The sequence below is a fragment of the Geotrypetes seraphini genome, chromosome 15 (assembly GCF_902459505.1).
Source record: "Geotrypetes seraphini chromosome 15, aGeoSer1.1, whole genome shotgun sequence".
NCBI lineage: Eukaryota > Metazoa > Chordata > Amphibia > Gymnophiona > Dermophiidae > Geotrypetes > Geotrypetes seraphini.
Window position 1 is genome coordinate 22,986,955 of NC_047098.1, and position 21,792 is coordinate 23,008,746.

The 21,792-nt window shown below is 47.9% G+C and overlaps 2 protein-coding genes across 5 annotated transcripts in view; both read right to left on the reverse strand.

Annotated features, from left to right (window-relative positions):
• Positions 1 to 6,087, reverse strand: part of LOC117348908 (tyrosine-protein phosphatase non-receptor type 11-like) — a 131,680-nt gene extending 125,593 nt beyond the window's left edge. For 2 of the 3 annotated variants that reach the window (XM_033921544.1, XM_033921545.1), the window contains exon 1: positions 5,978 to 6,006. In XM_033921544.1, coding sequence (XP_033777435.1) covers positions 5,978 to 5,991 — 14 coding nt within the window. In that variant the 5' untranslated portion in view covers positions 5,992 to 6,006. Of the gene's footprint in view, positions 1 to 5,904 lie in introns of all 3 variants that reach the window. The other variant, XM_033921546.1, reaches the window with a different exon arrangement.
• A 230-nt stretch (positions 6,088 to 6,317) lies between these two features.
• AGRN (agrin) overlaps positions 6,318 to 21,792 on the reverse strand; it is a 400,096-nt gene continuing 384,621 nt past the window's right edge. For both annotated transcript variants that reach the window (XM_033921542.1, XM_033921543.1), the window contains 2 exons: positions 17,759 to 17,862; positions 6,318 to 9,672 (listed from right to left, as the gene is read on the reverse strand). In XM_033921542.1, coding sequence (XP_033777433.1) covers positions 9,515 to 9,672; positions 17,759 to 17,862 — 262 coding nt within the window. In that variant the 3' untranslated portion in view covers positions 6,318 to 9,514. The remainder of the gene's footprint in view (positions 9,673 to 17,758; positions 17,863 to 21,792) is intronic.

Consider the following 21,792-nt stretch of genomic DNA (forward strand, 5'->3'; position numbering starts at 1 on the left):
AAAGCTGTGGTCAAGTGCTGCCACCGACATCAGGTGTGATGTGTAGTCTATTGATATCCTTATGTCAGACTAGCACCTCATACCATTTCTGCACAGTGGGAACAGGGTGCTGCACAGACAAGGGCTGGCAGAGCAGGGCGTCAGTATTATTGCTATTGTTCAGAAAGTCCGCAGCAGGCTTCCTCCACTACAAACTAGAGAATTGACACGGGGACAAATTTTTCCCCATCCCTGTGGTAACTCATTTTCCCATCCCATCGAGTTCTTTTCCTGCCCCTGCCCCATTCCTGCAAGCTCTGTCCTCATCTGCACAAGCCTCTAACCCTTTAAAATCCTAAGTAGCAACATTCTAGAGCTCAGATTGTGATGTCATAATGCCTCATTCCACCAATGCCTAAGCTCCATCCTCATCTACACAAGTCTCAAACACTTTAAAATCCTAAGTAGCAACATTCTAGAGCTCAGATTATGATGTCATAATGCCTCATTCCACCAATGCCTAATCTCCATCCTCATCTGCACAAGCCTCACTTTAAAATCCTAAGTAGCAACATTCTAGAGCTCAGATTGTGATGTCATAATGCCTCATTCCACCAATGCCTAAGCTCCGTCCTCATCTGCACAAGTCTCAAACACTTTAAAATCATAAGTAGCAACATTCTAAAGCTCAGACTGTGATGTCATAATGCCTCATTCCACCAATGCCTAAGCTCCGTCCTCATCTGCACAAGCCTCACTTTAAAATCCTAAGTAGCAACATTCTAGAGCTCAGATTGTGATGTCATAATGCCTCATTCCACCAATGCCTAAGCTCCGTCCTCATCTGCACAAGCCTCACTTTAAAATCCTAAGTAGCAACATTCTAGAGCTCAGATTGTGATGTCATAATGCCTCATTCCACCAATGCCTAAGCTCCGTCCTCATCTGCACAAGTCTCAAACACTTTAAAATCATAAGTAGCAAAATTCTAGAGCTCAGATTGTGATGTCATAATGCCTCATTCCACCAATGCCTAAGCTCCGTCCTCATCTGCACAAGCCTCACTTTAAAATCCTAAGTAGCAACATTCTAGAGCTCAGATTGTGATGTCATAATGCCTCATTCCACCAATGCCTAATCTCCATCCTCATCTGCACAAGCCTCACTTTAAAATCCTAAGTAGCAACATTCTAGAGCTCAGATTGTGATGTCATAATGCCTCATTCCACCAATGCCTAAGCTCCGTCCTCATCTGCACAAGTCTCAAACACTTTAAAATCATAAGTAGCAACATTCTAAAGCTCAGACTGTGATGTCATAATGCCTCATTCCACCAATGCCTAAGCTCCGTCCTCATCTGCACAAGCCTCACTTTAAAATCCTAAGTAGCAACATTCTAGAGCTCAGATTGTGATGTCATAATGCCTCATTCCACCAATGCCTAAGCTCCGTCCTCATCTGCACAAGCCTCACTTTAAAATCCTAAGTAGCAACATTCTAGAGCTCAGATTGTGATGTCATAATGCCTCATTCCACCAATGCCTAAGCTCCGTCCTCATCTGCACAAGTCTCAAACACTTTAAAATCATAAGTAGCAACATTCTAGAGCTCAGACTGTGATGTCATAATGCCTCATTCCACCAATGCCTAAGCTCCGTCCTCATCTGCACAAGCCTCACTTTAAAATCCTAAGTAGCAAAATTCTAGAGCTCAGATTGTGATGTCATAATGCCTCATTCCACCAATGCCTAAGCTCCGTCCTCATCTGCACAAGCCTCACTTTAAAATCCTAAGTAGCAACATTCTAGAGCTCAGATTGTGATGTCATAATGCCTCATTCCACCAATGCCTAAGCTCCGTCCTCATCTGCACAAGTCTCAAACACTTTAAAATCATAAGTAGCAACATTCTAGAGCTCAGACTGTGATGTCATAATGCCTCATTCCACCAATGCCTAAGCTCCGTCCTCATCTGCACAAGCCTCAAACACTTTAAAATCATAAGTGCTCGAGGCTTGTGCGGTTAAGGCAGAGCTTACAGGAATGGGGCAGGGGCAAGGACAGCGACAAAGCTCGCGAGGACAGAATGGGGAAACTGAGTTCCTGCGGGGACAGGGAAAAATATGTCCCCGTGCCATTCTCTACTTCAAACCTCCAAGACCCGACAGCTGCATATCTCAAGGAATTATAGTTCTGTATGTGAAATGTGCACTAGGGATTTCTTCCCTTCAGTTTCATATTAATTTTAATTTCCTTCATTGTCCCCACTTGAAAGAAATAAAAACTGACCACCAGGAAATACATTTTGGACCTCTGTGTGTGAACTCTTGAAACCTAATAAAGAAAGGTATTAATTTTAAGTTAGTACAAATAAAAAGGCATCACCTTTGATTATTTTTCATTTGGTAGCCTTTATTTTTATCCACATAAACAATGACCTGGCATTTCTTGTTTTTCAGATGACGTAAAACTATCTTTTTTTTTTTTTTTGCATTTGTATTATTACTGATTATCTGCTCAACAAAAAAAATTATGTAAGGGACTTCCAATGGGTCCTCCCAGTCAGTGATGTAGCCAAGGATAGGTCTGGGTCCACCCAGCAGCAGTAACATAGAAAACATAGAAATAGACGGCAGATAAGGGCCACGGCCCATCAAGTCTGCCCACTCCAGTGACCCTCCCTATCTATCTTTGCGGATAGATCCCATATGTCTATCCCATCTGGCCTTAAAATCTGGCACACTGCTGGCCTCAATAACCTGAAGTGGAAGACTATTCCAGCGATCAACCATTCTTTCAGTGAAGAAGTGTAGTGAAGCAGTGTATTCCTGATTTGGGGAGTCTTTTACTAAGGCGTGCTAGCCGATTTAGCACGTGCTAAATGCCAAAAACATCCATAGACTATAAAGGGCACATTAGTATTTAGAGTACGCTAAATCGGCTAGCATGCCTTTGTAAAAGACCCCCTTAGTTAGCTGGAATGCTCAAGCTCTGCCATTATATTGTAAATGCTTTCTGTCTTTATCTGTTTTTTAAGTCCATTATTCTAATTTGTATTTTATCTGTATCCCATGTATTAGCTCCTTGTTGCGAACCGCCTAGAACTTTTTCAGTATGGTGGTACATAAGAATAAAATTATTATTTGAAGACCTCTTTAAAAGCACCTTTGAACTCCCTCCAGCACAGCTCAGCAGTTGGAGACAGCTTTCTGCGCCAATGACGACGCTCTGCGCATGCTGTTTTCACACATGCGTGAAAACTGAGCGTTCACCGGTGTGAGGCGGCTCACTACAGCTGCTACCAACTGCCGAGCTGCACTGGAGGAATTCGGCAGCTTTGAGGAGGTCTTCGGCTGCTGGGGCTTGTGGGCTCCCTGCCTGTTCAGGTATTTGAGTTAGAGAGCGCTGAACAGGGAGGAGGAAGAGGACATTGTGCCCACCCCTTTTGATCAAAGGCCCACCCAAAATTTGAGGTCCGACACCACCACTGATTCCAACATATCCTTTCTTAAAATCGGAACCATTCTGACACACTTTCCTGAAATGCAGATATGCCACAGGACGGAGAGAAATGGGACAGCCACTAGGGTTAAACTAGAATATCGAACACCAAACCTGATCTCGCAGCACAATTTAAAGAAAGATTATTTTGAAAGTTAAAACTACTTAATTTATGGTCGCCATCATCAAAGACACCACAGCCAGAGAGAAGCCCAGGGTTAATAAATCAAGATTAAAGAGAACTGTAGACTGCCAGTATTGGAACGGGAAGGGATGCTACAAGGCAGGAGTGAGGGGGGAAGGGGTAAAACGCAGACCTCACAGATCTTAACTGCACGTCCTTAAAAATCTGAGGTCCGTGCCATTACCCCTTTCCAAAGTATAGATACCAAGAATCACACGCTTAGGTGGCAGGACCGGGTTTTGCACGTGTAATCATCGACATCTTATACTCTACTTATAGATCCTCGGTTCATAACTTTATGTGTACAATCACCTGCACTAAAGAGGAATTTTAAAAAAATAATTTTGCATGCCGAAAACAATTTCAGGGGCTTAGCACAGTTCCCTCTTGATCAATCCTGGCTAGCCCTGTTGACTTGGGCAGGTCGTCCGAGTCACTGAGACATGTATGTGGGCCTTGGAGAACATGCAAGAAGGGATGGCTGGTTTTATTATTTGCATGTGTAACACACATGGGAGCTACACCTATACATTTCGGTCCGCACAGATCAGCACCCAAAGTACCACTTTTAGTCTCAGCATAGGTTATGGCTCCGACAGGCCTCTATGACACTTTAGCTCTGACGGATCCTAATGCTTTTCCCTCCCTATGCCGAGACTAAAAGTGGCACGGACCTCAGGGTAAAAGTTTTGCCACTTTTAGTCTCGGTTAGGATTAGGATCCGTCAGAGCTAAAGTGTCACAGAGGTCTGTCAGAGCCATAACCTATGCCGAGACTAAAAGTGGCACGGACCTCAGATTTTTAAGGACCGTGCAGTTTAAGATCCGCGAGGTCCGCGCTTTACCGCTTCCCGGAATGAGGTGCATTTGTAGAGTTACCTGTACTCCTTTCCTCAATACTGGACTATGAAGGGGTGTTATTCTGCAAACCCACTGCCCCTAATTCCAACTAAGCTCCCCAGTCTTTTGAGCTAAAAGGTAGCAATTATAAGAGCATAAGCACTGCCATATTGAATCAGACCAGAGATCTATCAAGCTCCGTATCCTGTTTCCAACAGTGGCCAACCCAGATCACAAGCTGCTGGCAGGATACCAAAAAGTAGACCAAGAGATTCTATTCTAGCTATTTCCAGAGAGAAACAAGGGGGCTTCTCTTTAAGACAAACCAAGAGCCTAGAGCAGTGGTCTCAAACTTGCGGCCCGGGGGCCACATGCGACCTACCAGGTACTATTTTGAAGCCCTCGGTATGTTTATCATAATCACAAAAGTAAAATAAAACAGTTTCTTGATGTCTCTTTAGCTATAAATGACAATATTATTATTAAGACTTAGCCAAAAGGAAATATTTATAAACTATAAAGAGTTTTACCTCATGCAAAATTGTCCTTTCTTTAATAAGACGTTAACTATTTTTTTCTGAGACCCATCAAATCCAAAATGTGGCCCTGCAAAAGATTGAAGTTTGAGACCACTGGCCTAGTCAATAATTTTGCGATCTAAACCTTGACCCATATGATAAAACTACCAGGCCACCATAACATCTTGCAACAGCAACCAGAGAAAGCAGTAACCAGGGAGTCTGCCCGGACAAAGTTTCCCCTACAAGAGCAAAGAGCATCGATTCTTACTGTACCAGGGTACATTATGCATCAAACCAACCCACCCAAGCAGTTTGTTCTTGTTCACTGCTACAATATACCTTATAGAAAATATAAAAAATGTCTTTGTTTTTTTAATTCTACCCGGACGTACACTGGATCTAGAAATTAAACAAATGCAAAAATCAATAGGTAGCAGCATGCACGTCTAACTGCCAAAGATTTTAAAAGCACACTTTGCAACTAGCCCCTGCCAGAGAAAACATGGGCTTCATGGCAACAGCAGCATACCTCCTGTTTCCTTCTATTGTTTTAACAAGGCAACCCAAGAACAATAACTTCAGCTCATTAAAAGCTGTCGGACGAGCCTCGTGCAATCACCCCCCCCCCCTTCCCAGCGAACTTCTCCGGAGTGCTGCACACAGTCCACGTTACTCTGCACAAATTCGGATCGAAGGGCTGCAGCTCCTAGCAGAAAATTCCAAGCACAGCATTATCGAAATAACACAGACGGAACCATCGAGCAGGGAAAAGCCCCTCGAAGACTTTTAGCCTCGAGTTTCTCCTGCCGCGATGCATCTGCAGCAACTCTGAGGAAGAACGGACACGGCTCAGGATCCGCGATTTCCCAACCGGCCCTTACCTGCGGGACGCCATGCCGCCGCCAGCAGCCCCCTACCCGGCAACTCCACCAGGGCACCAGCCTTAACGCTCACCAGGCACCCGGCATCCGCGGCCACGCCCCCCTTCCCCGAGGCTGCCCGCAATACGTCTCCCTCACGCATGGGCCACGCCTCTTCTGAACTCCTCCCAGCGCGTCACCGTCGCCCTGCTCTTCACGGAGGCCATTCCGCATCTGTTCCAGCGATAGCTACCAAGCCACGCCCTTTCAAAAGTTGTTAGACTCCGCCCACCAAGTCTTTAAAGGGCCACGCCAAGCATATTACTTTCTAGTGCTTCTGTAGGGCGCCTGAGGAGGGGGAGATAGTCGCAGCTGGGAAAGGTTAAAATTTATTTTATTCCATAAAAAAAAGCATCATTAATCGGACAACAAACTTTTAAACAGTTTTCGAACTTTATTTTGTTGTGATGATTGGACGAAGGACACACGTCATAAAGTTAGTCATGGTTATAATAACATGCCTCTTGTATAATCTGCAGCATCCTTCAGAACTTGTACAGCAGTTCACACTGTTGAATTTAAATCTAATGTCAAAAGACACATGGACAGACATAAATACAAAAAATAAAGTAATATTTTGTACATACTAGTTATAAATGCTAGTAAAAATACAACTGAAATTAAGTGCACATGGTAAGTGTGCTAAATTGAATCTTGGGTTCAAGATACTAAAAGACAAAGAGGGTGAATGGGAAGGAGATAAAGTCAGTTAAGGCATTCAAAGCCCCAGCAACATAAACATTTTTAATGTATTTACAGTAAACGTTGTGGCCAAGCCTGCTTCACTAACAAGACCTTTCTAGCGAAGCTGCCGCCTCTCTCAGTGGCTCTGAACAGTCTTTTTTAAAATGAAAGGTCCAGAAGGGCAGTTTTGCTGAAGAAGCAGCATTAAATTTGTAGCTCTGGTGCTGCATGCTTTTCATATATTTATTTGTATGCACTTTACATTATAAAGTTCCCCTGGAAGCAACTGATCTTTCCGACCCCCCCCCCCCCCCCCAACACATATGCAGTGTGCTTGCACTTTCAGGAATCAACACAAGGTAAGGGCTGACAATAGATCAGTGCCTTTCAAAGTGCGTTAAAAGACCCCATATTTGTGGAAAATCAAACCCTTCCACATTAAGAATGTATACAAAGGCTCCCAGTGAAACTGCAATGCTGGGGACCTTCTTCTCCTCTCAGGACTAGAGCTGTGCAACCATTCCCTTCCCGCTATGATTTAGCTGCACAGTGGTCAAGGCCCTTCAGCCCATAACTGTTTATTAACTTCAGCCCAGCCACCACGTGCAGTAAGAATGAATTTGAAAAAGCTTGATTTTAAAATCAAGTTGAAAGTAGTATACAAATGTACAAAGTTAGTCTCCTCTAACATTTCTACCTAGCTCCAGATTCCATGCTGCAACCTAACTGACTAGCTGGCAAAGCAAGAATACCAGAGCAGCATTTTTCTTAACAGTTAAAATAGAAATAAGAAACAAAGTAATACTTTTTTTTTCCCCAAATGCAGATGGCTTCTGTTACATTATGTTGCACCATGACAGAAAAACATTGCAGCCACCATCAAGCTAGTTGGAGAACATTGGAAAAGGCTTTCCCCATACAAAATGAAAACACCAAAGGGCACCCCGTCACACAGGGAAATGAAAGAAATTCATGATAGCTTTTTAAAGGTTCTTTGCATATTTTGTCCTGAATAGAGTGTGTGTGAATATTACACGCACATGAACAGAAGCTAGTTATGGAAGCCTTTTCAATCCAGTAAAGAATTATTTGCTGAAAAGAGCATTTTGTAAAAAAAATGTTACTTACATAAAATATTTTTTTTAAAAAGAAAAAAGTATAGAACTATTCTGAAGTTCAGGGTGAGTCATAGGTAGCAGAATGTCAGTCACCCAAACTATTTTCAGTTCAGTTTTGGACTTCTTCTTTTTCAGTTTGTTTCAGAAATTAATGCATGTAAAACTTGATAAATTTGTATACTGTAAAAATGGTATATGTATAAATTAACTTTACATACATTAGAAATATTGTATGGATAAATTAAATTGAGTATATGCTATATGCATAAATGTTCCCAGAATAAAACCAGAAATTGAAAGCAAATCCCTAATATACAGATGAGTGTTGGGTACATACAAGAGAGTGCTGAAAAGTTCTCAGCCCAACCAACCAACTCCCTAAATTCTGAGCGTTATTTTGCCACTGTAGTTGGAAAGAGTTCTATGTTTTTGACATTGTTTCAGACCATTGATTGAACCATATCCATGTCATTCTCTTCTGGGTTGGGCTGAGAACTTTTCAGCACCCCCTTGTAAAGTCAGCTCCCTAAAGAAAAGCCTTATCTTCTCATGTTTCCTGAAAATAAATAAGCCTACAAATCCCAGCATGCCTTGGGATGTGTGGCACTTTGCTGCTCCTTAGTACTAGGTGCTCAAGAGTCCCCAGAGGCGAAAGACTGGGGGCAGGAAGAAAGTTCAACTGTGATTTTGGGTTGGCTTCTGGAATCAAGGCATTGTCCAACTTAGGCTCCTCCCACCTTGCAAAGATGGTATGAACCAGGATTCTGAAAGTAGGTGTTTAAAACATTAGGGAGCTTCTGAGGTTGCAAGAGAGAATGGGCAGTAAGAGAAGAGGAAGGAACAGTTTCCAGCCTTGCTCTCTAACCATAATTCATTTATTACCTGGGGAGTTCAGAAACACTGCTAAGGTTATCCTGGGATTTGGGGTTCCTCTTCATGTTAAAATTAGGTGCACAGATGGACTTCAGCAGTATGTTAAAAGCCAAAATTCTGCAACTGACCTGGGTTCCAGCTGTCTTACAGATGTGTGATCCTGAGAAGTTTTTGGGCTACCTCCTAGCACTCAGAACACTAAATATCAGCCCCACTCACATGAAAATTATAACCAAATCCAAGGTACAGAAAGGGTGGTGGATAGGTTGGGAAGAGGACAGGATCCAAACGGAAATACCTTGATCAACACACTGAAGATTTTTCAAGGTTCTAAGGGACATTCAGACTACCTGTACAGTTTGTCATGGCCTGTGGAATGGCTCTGGGTATATGGGATCCCTCACCTGACAGTGCAACGTGCCAGGACAGGAAGGGGAGGGTTTACAGAAGGCCACAGATAAAACATCAGCACCTCATATTTGTCTTGCTCAATGCTAAAACAAAAACAAAAATGAAAAATAAAATCTAAACAAAACAATTATAACAATAAAAAAACCTAAAAAAAAAAATAACAAAGCCCCCCCAATCAAAAAGACAGGAAAAACTTCAAGTATGCACAGTAGTTCTGATTGGCAGGCCTGGCTTCTCAGCACCTCCTCCACCATCTCCTGAAGCCTGAACATCACCAGCCTTCTCTCATTAAACAGTATGTAAGATCAGCATCTGATCAACCTGCAACCCAAAACCCCCCCAGATAATTTCCTCCCCTTCATTTCCCCCCCCCCCCCCCCACAAAATATAAAAAGTAATAAGTTTACAAAAATAGAAATTAATTACAGCAGTGGGGGGAGAGGTAAGAGGAGGAGGAGGGTAAGGTGTGATGAGGACCCCAGGGACTATTTGGCTGAGCAGTATAATATAGTGGGATGATTTAAGGCATCTTCCACCAGGTGCAGCTCCAGCTGGTCCACCAGCACGTCCTTTATACAACCTATGAACCCTGTGCTGTATGCCTTGGGAAGCTTATAGGAGACACTCAACTTCTCCACTCCACCTGGAAAAAAGCAAAAGGAGATGCCATGTTTGGTCAGTCACAGAAGACGGTACTAGTCCGAGCAGAGTTATTCTCAAGAAGTAAAGACAGATCATAACAGTGACTCCCATCAGAGGGAGGGACACATTGAATCACATAATACTACTTGGTGAGGGAGGAATCGTATATGAAAAATGCTTGTAGGAAGGGTGATGTCCAGCAGAGTGCAACAACCTTTACAATACAATGCCAAACCAGGTGAAACTCCTTCTTAACTGCACTTAAACACACAGAGATCAACACTCCCGCTGAGCCCTCCCACCGGTCCCCCTTCCTGCTGAGTCCAAAATATTGTGAGCCTGGTGATCTAGTAGATTGGACCAGACCCCCCCCCTACCTGGCCATAGGGACCGAGACCCCCTCCCGATGCCAGGACCCTCCACAATGCCAGGACCACCCCCTGACATCCCCGTACCTTCTAGTGAAGATTGTCAGGAGGGCTCGTCTCTTTAAAATGGTGGCCCAGCCCTGTGCATCCCAGGATGCACTGGGAGAGTCCTTAGGTGCATGAGCCACTCAGGGACTTAGGCCCCTCCCAGTGCATCCCAGGATGCACCGGGCAAGAACTGGGCCATCATTTTGACGAGGCAGGCCCAGAAGCAGGATGGAGTGGGCATCCATCCTGCCAGTCTTCAATAGAAGGATGTATAATCAGCAGCGGCACTGACCCCCCTCAGCGCTTTTCAATACTGACTTTTATAGATCATAAGGACTCTAACTGAATTTGGATTGGAGATTTAACTACTTGCTTCCTCCCAATCTGATTTCAAAGTAAGTTACAAGTAAATGCACAAGCCAGGGCCTACCCAACCATTAGGCATAACTACTGGCCTAGTGGTTAAAGCTGCTGCTTCAGGATTGCGGGTTTGATCCCAGTGCTACTTCTTGTGTCACCTAACTCTCCATTGCTCCAGATACCATAAAGCACAGTTACTTACCGTAACAGGTGTTATCCAGGGACAGCAGGCATATATTCTCACATGTGGGTGACGTCATCTACGGAGCCCCGGCGCGGACAGCTTTTCAAGCAAACTTGCTAGAAGTTTCAAGTTTGCACACTGCACCACGCATGTGCGTGCCTTCTGCCCACTAGAGGGCGCATCCCACCTCGTGGTCCTCAGTTCCATAACTAGCTTAGAAGCCATCCCCGGGGAGGTGGGCGGGTTGTGAGAATATATGCCTGCTGTCCCTGGATAACACCTGTTACGGTAAGTAACTGTGCTTTATCCCAGGACAAGCAGGCATGATATTCTCACATGTGGGTGACCTCCAAGCCAAACCAAAAAGGGCAGGTGGGAGGATGGCAAATTTAAGAAAACAGATTTTGTAAAACTGACTGGCCAAACCGGCCGTCATTCCTGGACAGAGTGTCCAGACAGTAGTGAGAGGTGAATGTATGAACCGAAGACCAAGTGGCAGCCTTACATATGTCTTCCATCGGGGTGGAACGGAGGAAGGCTATCGAAGCTGCCATTGCTCGGACCTTGTGCCCCGTGACTCGACCCGGGGGAGGAAGGCCAGCCTGAGTATAGCAAAGGGAAATGCACGCCGCCAACCAGTTAGACAGAGTGCGCTTGGAAACTGGGTGCCCTAATCGATTGGGATCGAAGGACAAGAATAATTGCGGGACCTTCCGATGGGACTTGGTGCGTTGAAGGTAAAATGCCAACGCCCTCTTACAGTCAAGCGTGTGAAGCGCCGTCTCGCCAGGATGGGAGTGGGGCTTAGGGAAGAACACAGGAAGGACAATGGACTGATTGAGGTGGAAATCAGAAACAACCTTCGGGACGAACTTAGGATGGGTGCGGAGGACCACCTTGTCATGATGGAATACGGTGAAGGGTGGGTCCGCAACCAAGGCTTGTAGTTCCCCAATCCGCCTAGCGGAGGTGAGGGCAATCAGAAACACCACCTTCCAAGTCAGAAATTTCAAGAGGGACTTGTTGAGTGGCTCAAAGGGTGGTTTCATCAGTTGAGCTAAAACCACATTCAAATTCCATACGACTGGGGGAGGTTTGAGCGGGGGACAAACCCTGAGTAATCCTTTCATGAAGCGTGTCACCAAGGGATGGAGAGACAGAGGGCGTCCATCCAGGTGTTGGTGGAAGGCGGAAATCGCACTAAGATGGACACGCACCGAAGTGGTTTTCAGGCCAGAGCGCGACAAATGGAATAAGTAGTCCAGAACCGAGGGTACCGGGGCCGATACCGGGTCCAGGAGGAAAGATGAGCACCAGGTGGAAAACCTGGTCCATTTCTGCGAATAGCAAAGCCTCGTCGAGATCTTGCGGGAGGCTTCCAGCACTTCCCTCACTGATTGAGACAGGTCCGGAGGGGTCAGGGAACAAGAAACCAAGCTGTCAGGTGCAATGACTGCAGATTGGGATGTAACATGGATCCTTGATTCTGAGATAGCAGAGAAGGACAGACAGGCAGAAGAAGGGGTTCCCTGGCGCTGAGTTGGAGCAGTAGGGAGAACCAGTTCTGACGCGGCCACCGAGGAGCTATGAGAATCATCGTGGCCGTGGACGATCTGAGATGTACCAACGTTCGCATGATCAGAGGGAAAGGAGGGAATGCATAGAGGAACTTCCCGTCCCAATCGAGAAGGAAGGCATCCGCCTCCAGACGATCCCGCGAGTACATCCGAGAGCAATACAGTGGTAGTTTGTGTGTCTCCGGAGAGGCGAACAGATCTACCTGTGGCGTTCCCCAGCGAGCGAAGACCTCGTGCAGAACTGCTGAGTGTAGAGTCCACTCGTGGGGTTGCAGGAGTCGACTGAGTTTGTCCGCCAGACAATTCAGTTCCCCCTGGATGTAGACCGCCCGGAGGAAGATGTTCCGGGAGGCCGCCCACTCCCAGAGGCGAAGGGCCTCGGAGCAGAGGGGCCACGACCCCGTTCCCCCCTGTTTGTTCACATAGTACATTGCTACTTGGTTGTCCGTGCGGACGAGGACCACCTGGTCCTGTACTACGTGAACGAAGGCTCGAAGTGCTAGGAAGATGGCCCGAAGCTCTAGCACGTTGATGTGACAGCGACGGTCCTCTGCCGACCACAGGCCCTGTGTGCGAAGACCGTCGAGGTGGGCTCCCCACGCGTAGTCCGAGGAGTCCGTGGTCAGAACCTTGCGAAATGGGGGAGTGCGAAACATTAGTCCCGTGGACAGATTTGAAGAGTCTGTCCACCAACTTAGCGATTTCCGCAAAAGCGGAGTCACCGAAATGAGGCGCGACTCCGGATCGCACTCCTGGCGCCATTGTGATGCGAGTGTATACTGAGGGATCCTCAGATGCAGCCTCGCAAATGGCGTGACGTGTACCGTCGAGGCCATATGGCCGAGCAGCATCATCATGCGCTTGGCCGACACCCTTGGTAGTTGAGAGACCTGGCGGCTCATCCGTACCAAGACTTCCAACCGTTGGGTCGGAAGGTAGGAGCGCAGGCGCACCGTGTCCAGCACCGCACCTATGAATTGAAGAGACTGAGCCGGCCTCAACTGAGACTTTGGAAAGTTTATCTCGAATCCGAGGGTTTGCAGGAAGGCAATAGACTGTCGGGTCGCTGAGATAACATCCTCCCTGGTCGGGGCTTTGATGAGCCAGTCGTCCAGGTAAGGGAACACATGGAGCCCGCGAGACCTCAGGGCTGCCGCCACTACTACCATGCACTTCGTGAATACTCGTGGGGACGCGGCCAGGCCGAAGGGCAGGACTCTGTACTGGAGGTGTAGGTCTCCCACCTGGAATCGTAAGAATTTTCGGCAGGTGGGGTGCACCGGGACATGGGTATATGCTTCCTTCAAGTCGAGGGAGCACATCCAGTCCCCTTCCTCCAAAAGAGGATACAAGACCGGGAGAGATAGCATTCGAAATTTCTCCCTGGCCAGGCATTTGTTGAGCTTCCTGAGGTCGAGTATGGGGCGCATGTCCCCGGTCTTTTTTGGGACCAAAAAGTAACGGGAGTAAAATCCCGTCCCCCACTGGTCCTTGGGGACCGGCTCGACCGCCCGAAGCTTCAGGAGAGCTTTGGCTTCGGTCAGAAGGGTCGGTAGTTGCGACCGGTTGCACAAGGCTAAATTTGGGGGACTGTCCGGTGGCGAGGACACAAAATTGAGCGAGTAGCCTTCGGAGACGATCCGGAGCACCCAAGCGTCTGAGGTAATCGCGGTCCATGCCTTCCGGAAGGACCGAAGACGCCCCCCGATGGGAAGGGGTTCTGGTGAAGGTGCGGAGGGGAACCCGCCCCGTCCGCTCAGCCCGTCAAAAGGAAGGCGCGGGCTTAGAAGGGCCCTGCGCCGGGGCTTGGGTTTGTCCCCCTCTGCCTCGTTGAGACGGACGTCTCGGAGGCGGTCTTGAGAAAGACGGGGTCGACTTCTGGGGGTACCGGCGCGGCGGAGGCCGGAAAGGTTTCTGCGGCGGGGGCCTAGGTTTGGGGCGGACCAGGGATGCTAAAGAGCGTTCCTGTTCCGACAACCGCTTGGTCGCCGCCTCCAAAGACTCGTCAAATAACTCGGACCCCACACAGGGCAGGTCTGCAAGACGTTCCTGCAGGTTTGGGTCCATGTCGAGGGTGCGAAGCCAGGCCAAGCGGCGCATGGCCACTGCGAGGGCCGACACCCTCGAAACCAGCTCAAAGGTGTCGTACACTGAATGGAATAGGTACAACCGCAATTGAGACAGGTTGGACATAAACTTATCGAATCCTGCTCTTTGGGAGTCCGGTAACGAGTTCCGATATTGAGGAAGGTCCTTCACCATCCCACGCAAGTAGGAGGAAAAGGTGAAGGAGTAATTTAGAACTCTGGTGGCCATCAGAGTGTTTGAATAGAGGCGACGGCCAAACTTGTCCAGGGTCCGCCCCTCCCTGCCGGGTGGAACCGCCGCAGAAACCCGTGAGGGCTGTGATTTTTTAAGGGCAGATTCCACCAGGAGGGACTGGTGGGAGAGCTGCGCCTTATCAAACCCTTTCGGGGGAATCGTCCTATACTTTGATTCCATTTTTGACGGGACAGACGTGCCTGTAAGAGGGCTCGACAAGTTCTTCAGCCAGGTCTGCAGGAGGACACTGTTGAGAGGGAGTCTAGGTACCTCTCTAGGGGGAGTGGGAAGGTCCTGTTCCTCTAGAAATTCCTTGGAATATTTGGAACCTACCATCAGGTCAATCCCCAGGGCTTGGGCCATGTCCTGGACAAAAGATGAGAAGGAGGACGGCCTAGCCTGGGGGGACGGGGTTCTCGACCGTCCCGCCGAGGAGCGGGGGGAGGCCTCATGGGAATACTGAGGATTCCTAACCGATCCTGAATCCCAGGATCCTCTCTCCACGGCCCTCGAGGGGGAGGGTGAAATCATCCTCCTAGGGGAGTCCCTGGGGGAGGATCCCGGGGTCCGTGGGGTCCTCTCCCGTTTCCTCGGCGAGGCGGCACGGGAAGACTTTCCCCGGGGTGAGCGGAGGAGCCTCGGATTATCGAGGCGCAACTCCGACACCTGCAGCGCCTCGCCCCCGAACGACGAGGAACGATCGCGCCGAGGCGAGCCTCGGGGTCGCTTAGGCTTTCTCGATCGGCGCCTCGTCCGAGGTCGCCTCGAGGGCGAGGCGTCCGGGGAAGATCCCGAAGCCGAGGAGGAAAGTCGGCGCACTCTGCGGAACTTTTCTTTTGGGCGGACACTGCGCTCAGGAGGCTCCCCCGAGGTCGAGGTCCGGGGCGGGGCCGAGGCCGAGGTGGACGGGGCCGCAATACCCGAGACCGAGGTCGCCGAGGCCGGGGCTCCCGAGGTCGAGGGAGCTGAGACCGGGGCCTCCGAGGCCGGGGGCGCCCCGGCCGAGGTCGACGCCGCCGGGCCCGCAGCACGCTGCAGCACTTCCAGGGCTCCCGACAGCTCCGATGAGATCAAGGCTCGAAGGAGATCCTGGAAGGCCGGAATCCCCACGAAGGTGGGGAGTTCCGAGTCCGGGGCACACTCCCTGGAGGGCGACCTCGGTCTCGAGTATTCCCTCGGGGTGTGCGGAGTCGAGGTCCGATGCGGGGTCGGGGTCGACCCACCCGCTTTGGCCTGACTCGAGGATGGCTTCTTTGCTGAAGGGGATGGAACAGAGGACTTACCCGAAGTTGGCTTCGATGACGACGGCTTCGAAGATGAGGGCCGAGGCGACGCCGAGGCCCCCGAGGACGCCGAGGCCGAGGTCAAGGCCGGGGCCGAAGCCGAGGCCGACGTCGAGGCCTTGGGCGGCGCGTCGACGGCGAACAATTCCGCCATTCTGGCCTTACGGCGACGGAGGGCCCTGTTCTGGAAGGTAGCACAGCGATCACACGAGGCTGTTGGATGTTCGGGCCCAAGGCAGACAATGCACCACCGGTGAGGGTCGGTGATGGAGAGTAGTCTCTCACACCGGCTGCATTTCTTGAATCCCGTAACAGGACGGGACATCGACGAGAAAAAGAAGAAGGCCGGGAACGACCGACGTTCCCCGGCTCAGGCTTCCGGGAGCCCCCGGAGCCCAACGAAAAACAATTATTATTATTTTTTTTTTTTTTTTTTTTTTGTAAAACGGACGAAAAATAAAGCAGCACCGCGATTAATCCGATCAATAAACAAACTAAACGCGGCAGCTAGAAGGCAAAAACACTGGAGCTCAGATCCACAGGGCTTTCTTGCTCCGCGGAAAAATTTGAACTGAGGACCACGAGGTGGGATGCGCCCTCTAGTGGGCAGAAGGCACGCACATGCGTGGTGCAGTGTGCAAACTTGAAACTTCTAGCAAGTTTGCTTGAAAAGCTGTCCGCGCCGGGGCTCCGTAGATGACGTCACCCACATGTGAGAATATCATGCCTGCTTGTCCTGGGATAATTAGATTGCAAGCCCACTGGGACACAGGGAAAATACTTATGAGTACCTGATATATACCAAGATAGGATGGTATATCAAATGCCAATAAAATGTTAGGCAGTTGCCTAGGGCAACATCTCTTGGGGGGAGGCAAAAAGCAGCCACATTCAAAGCAAAACAATGGGTCCTGACAGCCACAAAAAAAATCAAAGAACCTTAATCTGTTTTTTTTTATAGGATTTTTTTTTATCATGATTTTTTAGTTCAATTATCAAACTCAGGGGGTGTCCAGGGAGGCTGCAGGCTAAAGGCGTGAAAGTCAGTTGGGGGCAGGGCTTTAGGCTGAAAGTTTGCCAACAGTGCTCACTGTCCTTGCAGCAACTCCGACATAAGCTAGTTTTCTGCCCCACTACACTTTCAATCCAAGTTGTAACTGAAGCCATAAAGGGCCAAGTGACTTACTCAAGGTCATACAGCAAAAAGAGCCAGAAGGAGATTGTCAGCTGCTGTTATTTCCACTAACCCTTATTTTTACAAGAGTTTATAAACCAATAGAGACTGGAGTTAATTTCCTAGAAGGAATGCAGGGTCTATAATCAGATCACCACCATCATGTGACATTAACCCACCGGTTAAGAGGTGCTGCAAACCAGTACTGACTCCAGTGTTCAGAGGAAATCGGAAACTGGTACCCAATCCACCTTCCACATCTCTAACTGGAGGATGCTGTAACCAGTGGTGTAGTAAGGGAGGGGAGGGGCGAACTACCCTGGCTGCCGGCACCTTCCTTCCTCTCTATCCCCCTGCATACTTCTTTAAATGTTCGCTGGCTTGAGCAGCATCTTCTAATTGCTGCTCATGCTAGCATCAACTCCCTTCTGACATCATTTTCTGGTCATGATTTCCAGGATGTGATTTCGGGAGGGAGCCAACGCTGGCATGTGCAGCGGGTGGAAGATGGTGCTTTCGGCGGTGAACATTTTAAGTACGCAGGGGGCGGCGCTCAAGTAGTGGGATGGGTGCCCATGCAGTAGGGAAGAGCAGGGGCACAGGAACGAGTGGGGGAGCACACGGCACAGCAATGCTGGGTGCCACTGCCCCGGGTGCCTCTCTACACCACTGGCTGTAACTTCTATAAACTCTGCCATCTCCTTCCTCCTGCCATTAAAAATTTTTTTAAAATAAAAAAACCCTTCAGTTTATTGCTGCGTCGCTATTTACCAAGCCAGAGGGCCCCGTCAGTGTCCAACTGTTTTGCCCCCAGAGGAGAGGTGCCATACACTGGCGCTTCATTCCCGACCTGAAGAGAGCCATCTCGGTATTTCCTGCAATGAGAATTAGGGTAATTGAGGAGATGCAGCAGACCTTGAAACAACAAGGAAATGCTATGGCTAAGGGTAAAGGAAAATCTAGACATAATAGAAGACTGGACAACATTGCATACATAGAAATTGAATCAAAATAAAACAAAATTCTTATTGATTGGAAGTTCAGAGACAGGAAGTTCAGAAAATATTTGGTCCTCTCAATCTTTCAATATTAATATTGTTAATTATAAGATGGAGTCTTGTACAAGAATTCTAGGTGTCCAAGTAGACAATAATCCCCCTGATATTCAGCGGGACTTAGCTGGCCTGAAAAGACTCCCAGTCAGCTAGGTCTCATTTGGCCAGTATTCCATCGATATTCAGTGGGAGATAGCCAGCTATCTTCCGCTAATATCTGGCTCACTGACTATGTCACTGCCGATTTTTAGCGGCTGGCCAGTTAAGGCACATGGCCAGATAGACCAGCCTAAAAAGCAGGTCTTTCTTTGGCCATTAGCCTTAGCCAGCCAGCCAATGAAAATTGGCTTTGCTGGCTAAGTGTGAACCATTGAACTTTGACCCGGATATTCAATGTTGGTGACTCCAACAATGAATATCCAGGATCCCGCCGACTGCAGGAGGCAGCTGGGCTGTCTCCCATAGTTTCAATATCGGGCCCTAATATATCTCTGATTCTGCAAGTAAATAAAGTGGTAAAAATCATCACCCCCCCCCTCCCCCCCGTTATACGAAGCCGCGTTAGGTTATTTTTATTGTCGGCTGTGGCGGTATTAGCTACAATGCTCAGAGGAATTCTATGAGTGTCGGAGTTAATACCGTCACGACTGGTGATAAAAAAAAGCCTAGCGTGGCTTTGTAAAAGGGGGGGGGGAGGGGTTGCTATATTGTTAAGAAAAGTTAAAGCAATTAGAAAATATTTTGATACTTTCAGGATTATAGTCCAATTACTTTTGCTTTCACAGTTCGATGTAATCCATTCTGGATGTTCAAAATCTATTTTCAAGAAATTCTACAGGTAACACAAAATATAGCCACTAGACTAATATGTTTTAGACTATGGATATAATAATAATATTAGTCCTCTTTTGATTAGGATGTACTGGCTGCCAGTTGCGGCATGGGTAATTTTAAAATCTGTGTGACTGTATTTAAAATTCTATATGGTATTTCCCCAGATTATATGACACCTATGATACAGGGGACAATAAATATAGGCTTGGAAATCAAATGATATTACATTTTTCTAATTCACCAAAAATGAAGGGCATCTTCTACTAAACCGTGCTAGTGGTTTTAGCGCAGGGAGCTGCGCTGAATGACCTGCTCATAGAGTTCTTATGAGCGTCGGGAGCAGAGCGGGCCATTCAGCGTGGCTCCCCGTGCTAAAACCGCTAACGCGGTTTAGTAGAAGAGGAGGTAAATCTGAGATATCTTTCTTTGCATCTATATCATTTCAAGGGTCCAGGATTTAGAACGCACTGCCATTGTTTTTAGAAAGGCGTTAAAGACGTTTTTATTCCATAAGTTTTTGGTTAACAAAGGTTAGGGTTTTTTTTGGCCCTGATAATGTCCGTGGGCACTGAGGATAAAGGATCAATGTATGTATTATTGTATGTCCCTTGGAATTGTTATTGTACCTCTCTGGGATTGTCCAGGTTTTCTTGTGTGTAAGCCACAAGGAACCTGACTAAGTACAGTACACCCACGGATTTCGAAAAACTGCAAATGCGGTTTTGAGTCTGTAAAAAATCAGGACAGGGCAGCTGGGGCGCTGGTGGGTTCAGTAAATGATACCTGGTATACTCCGGGTGGGGGGGGGGGGGGGGGGGGGGAGGAGGAGGAGGAAGCGGCTGTGCAGAAGGCTGATTGACTGACCAGGGGGGGAGAGGAGGAGGAATCGGCTGTGCAGAAGGCTGATTGGCTGACCAGGGGGGAAGAGGAAGAGGAATCAGCTGTGGACTCATTCCCTGTATTTTCTGACCGGAAGAGGCAGTCAGAAAATACCGCGAATAACTGAGTTCACGAATTCACGGGGGAACACTGTAGTGTGTTACAATCGTTGTCACATAACAGAATAGAATAGAACTGGATTCTGCTTCCAATGGCTAGGCTGCAATCTGCACCTCTTTGGCCCTTCTTGTTCCCTGCATAGATCTGCCAAAGCATCATAACCTCACCCTTGCTAACTAGAGGGAAATTACACTTCACCAGGGAACCTTGATGTGACCTTCAAAAATCAGAGAAAGAACAGAAGGGAGTGAAACTCTGCCAGCAGAGAGAAAGACTTCTGAACTAGGAGACCCTGAATTCTCTCATTATAAAACTCCAGAAAAGCAAGGCACAAGGCAAAGGTGTAGAAAAAGTAGCAATTAAAATACCTTGGTTAGGCAGACGAGACAGGCCATGTGGTCTTTATCAGCCTTCATTTTACTATGTTTCTATCACAGCATGATCATATTGTTGAGGTCTCAAGTTAAACTGCCCCCAATTTATTTGCTTCCACTGGAAGTCACCACAGACTAATTCTGAGATGATTATTCCAATTTCTAATCACTATCAGTCTGACAGTGATATAATCAGATGTGGGAGCAGCGAAGGGGAAATTAGATCTAATTTTCTTTCCTTGAGTCTCTCCAGAGTATTCCCGACGATGCAGATAGGGAGGTCATCTAGATTTTACCATGTACAGGAACTCAGAATAAGAAGATAATATGCAAATGTGATCTAACCTCTATAATGTTAAACACAAGAGAACTAGATCAGTCAGATTTGCTCTCTGCATTTCTGCTCTCAAGTTCCTAGTACTAAAGGCTGTCTTCTTGGACTATCTGAGGCAGAGAATGGGCCTCACAGGCAGAAATCACTGATTCAGGACAGTCAGGGCTAGATTCACTAAAGATAGCGACTCAATCGCTGTTGGCCGACTCTGGCCGATTTTCAAACTGCAATTGATTCACTATCAAGTTTGCATGGAGGTGTAAATCATTTGCATAAAACCCCACTGGCTCAGTCGCTCAGTGAGCGATTGAGACATGCACAGAGCTCTGACAGTAGTGACAGGAGATGCATCCTCCTGTCACTGCTGTCAGGGCTTCTGCTTTTTAAAAAATGGGACAGATATTCTGCGCGACTTAAACGTGCACCCTCTGTCCCATTAAAAAAGCTGACAATCGCGCACCCCAAGCCACCGTTCCCCCGCCTGCCCCCCTGAGCCAACTTTCCCCCGCCCACCTGTCCTCTCCCCTGGAAAAAATGGTAGGAGGGATGCTAACTCCCCTGCCCCCATACCTGTGACACTGGGAGGAGGTACTGAAAACACCTCCTGCTCTGGCAGGAGGGAGTGGGCAACCTTCCTGCCTTATTCTTTGGGGGGAATGGGAGGTATTTGTGGGAATGTGGGAGTGGGCATCCTTCCTGATGTTTTTTTTTCAGGGAACAGGGGCACCTTTGGGGCAGGAGGGAGTGGGCCTCCCTCCTGCTGTTTTTTTTGGGGGGGAGCGGGCAGGCGCCTTCGGGGGTAGGAGTGAGTAGGCATCCCTCCTGCCTTTTTCTTCAGGGAGAGGGCCTTCATGGCAGGAGTGAGTGGGCATCCCTCCTGCCATCTTTTTGGGGTTCAGGTGGGTCGCCGCAATTGTCAGGGAGAGGTGGCATGTGATTTTTGGCAGGTCATTGGGGAGGGCCTGCGGCAGCGGTGGATAATTTTTTTCATTTTTTTAAAAATAGGACAGATATTTGAGTGTGTAATACACGCAAAATATCAGTACCATTAAAAAAAATGGAAACCCCCACCCCACCCCGGCAGACCTATCGGTATCACAGTTATCGACAGATTTACAGCAGTCGGGTTTTAGAATTATAAAACCCGATGCAAAATAGCCAAGCAATCGCTTGGCTATTTTGCATGGGGTTTTACTAATTTGCATGGCC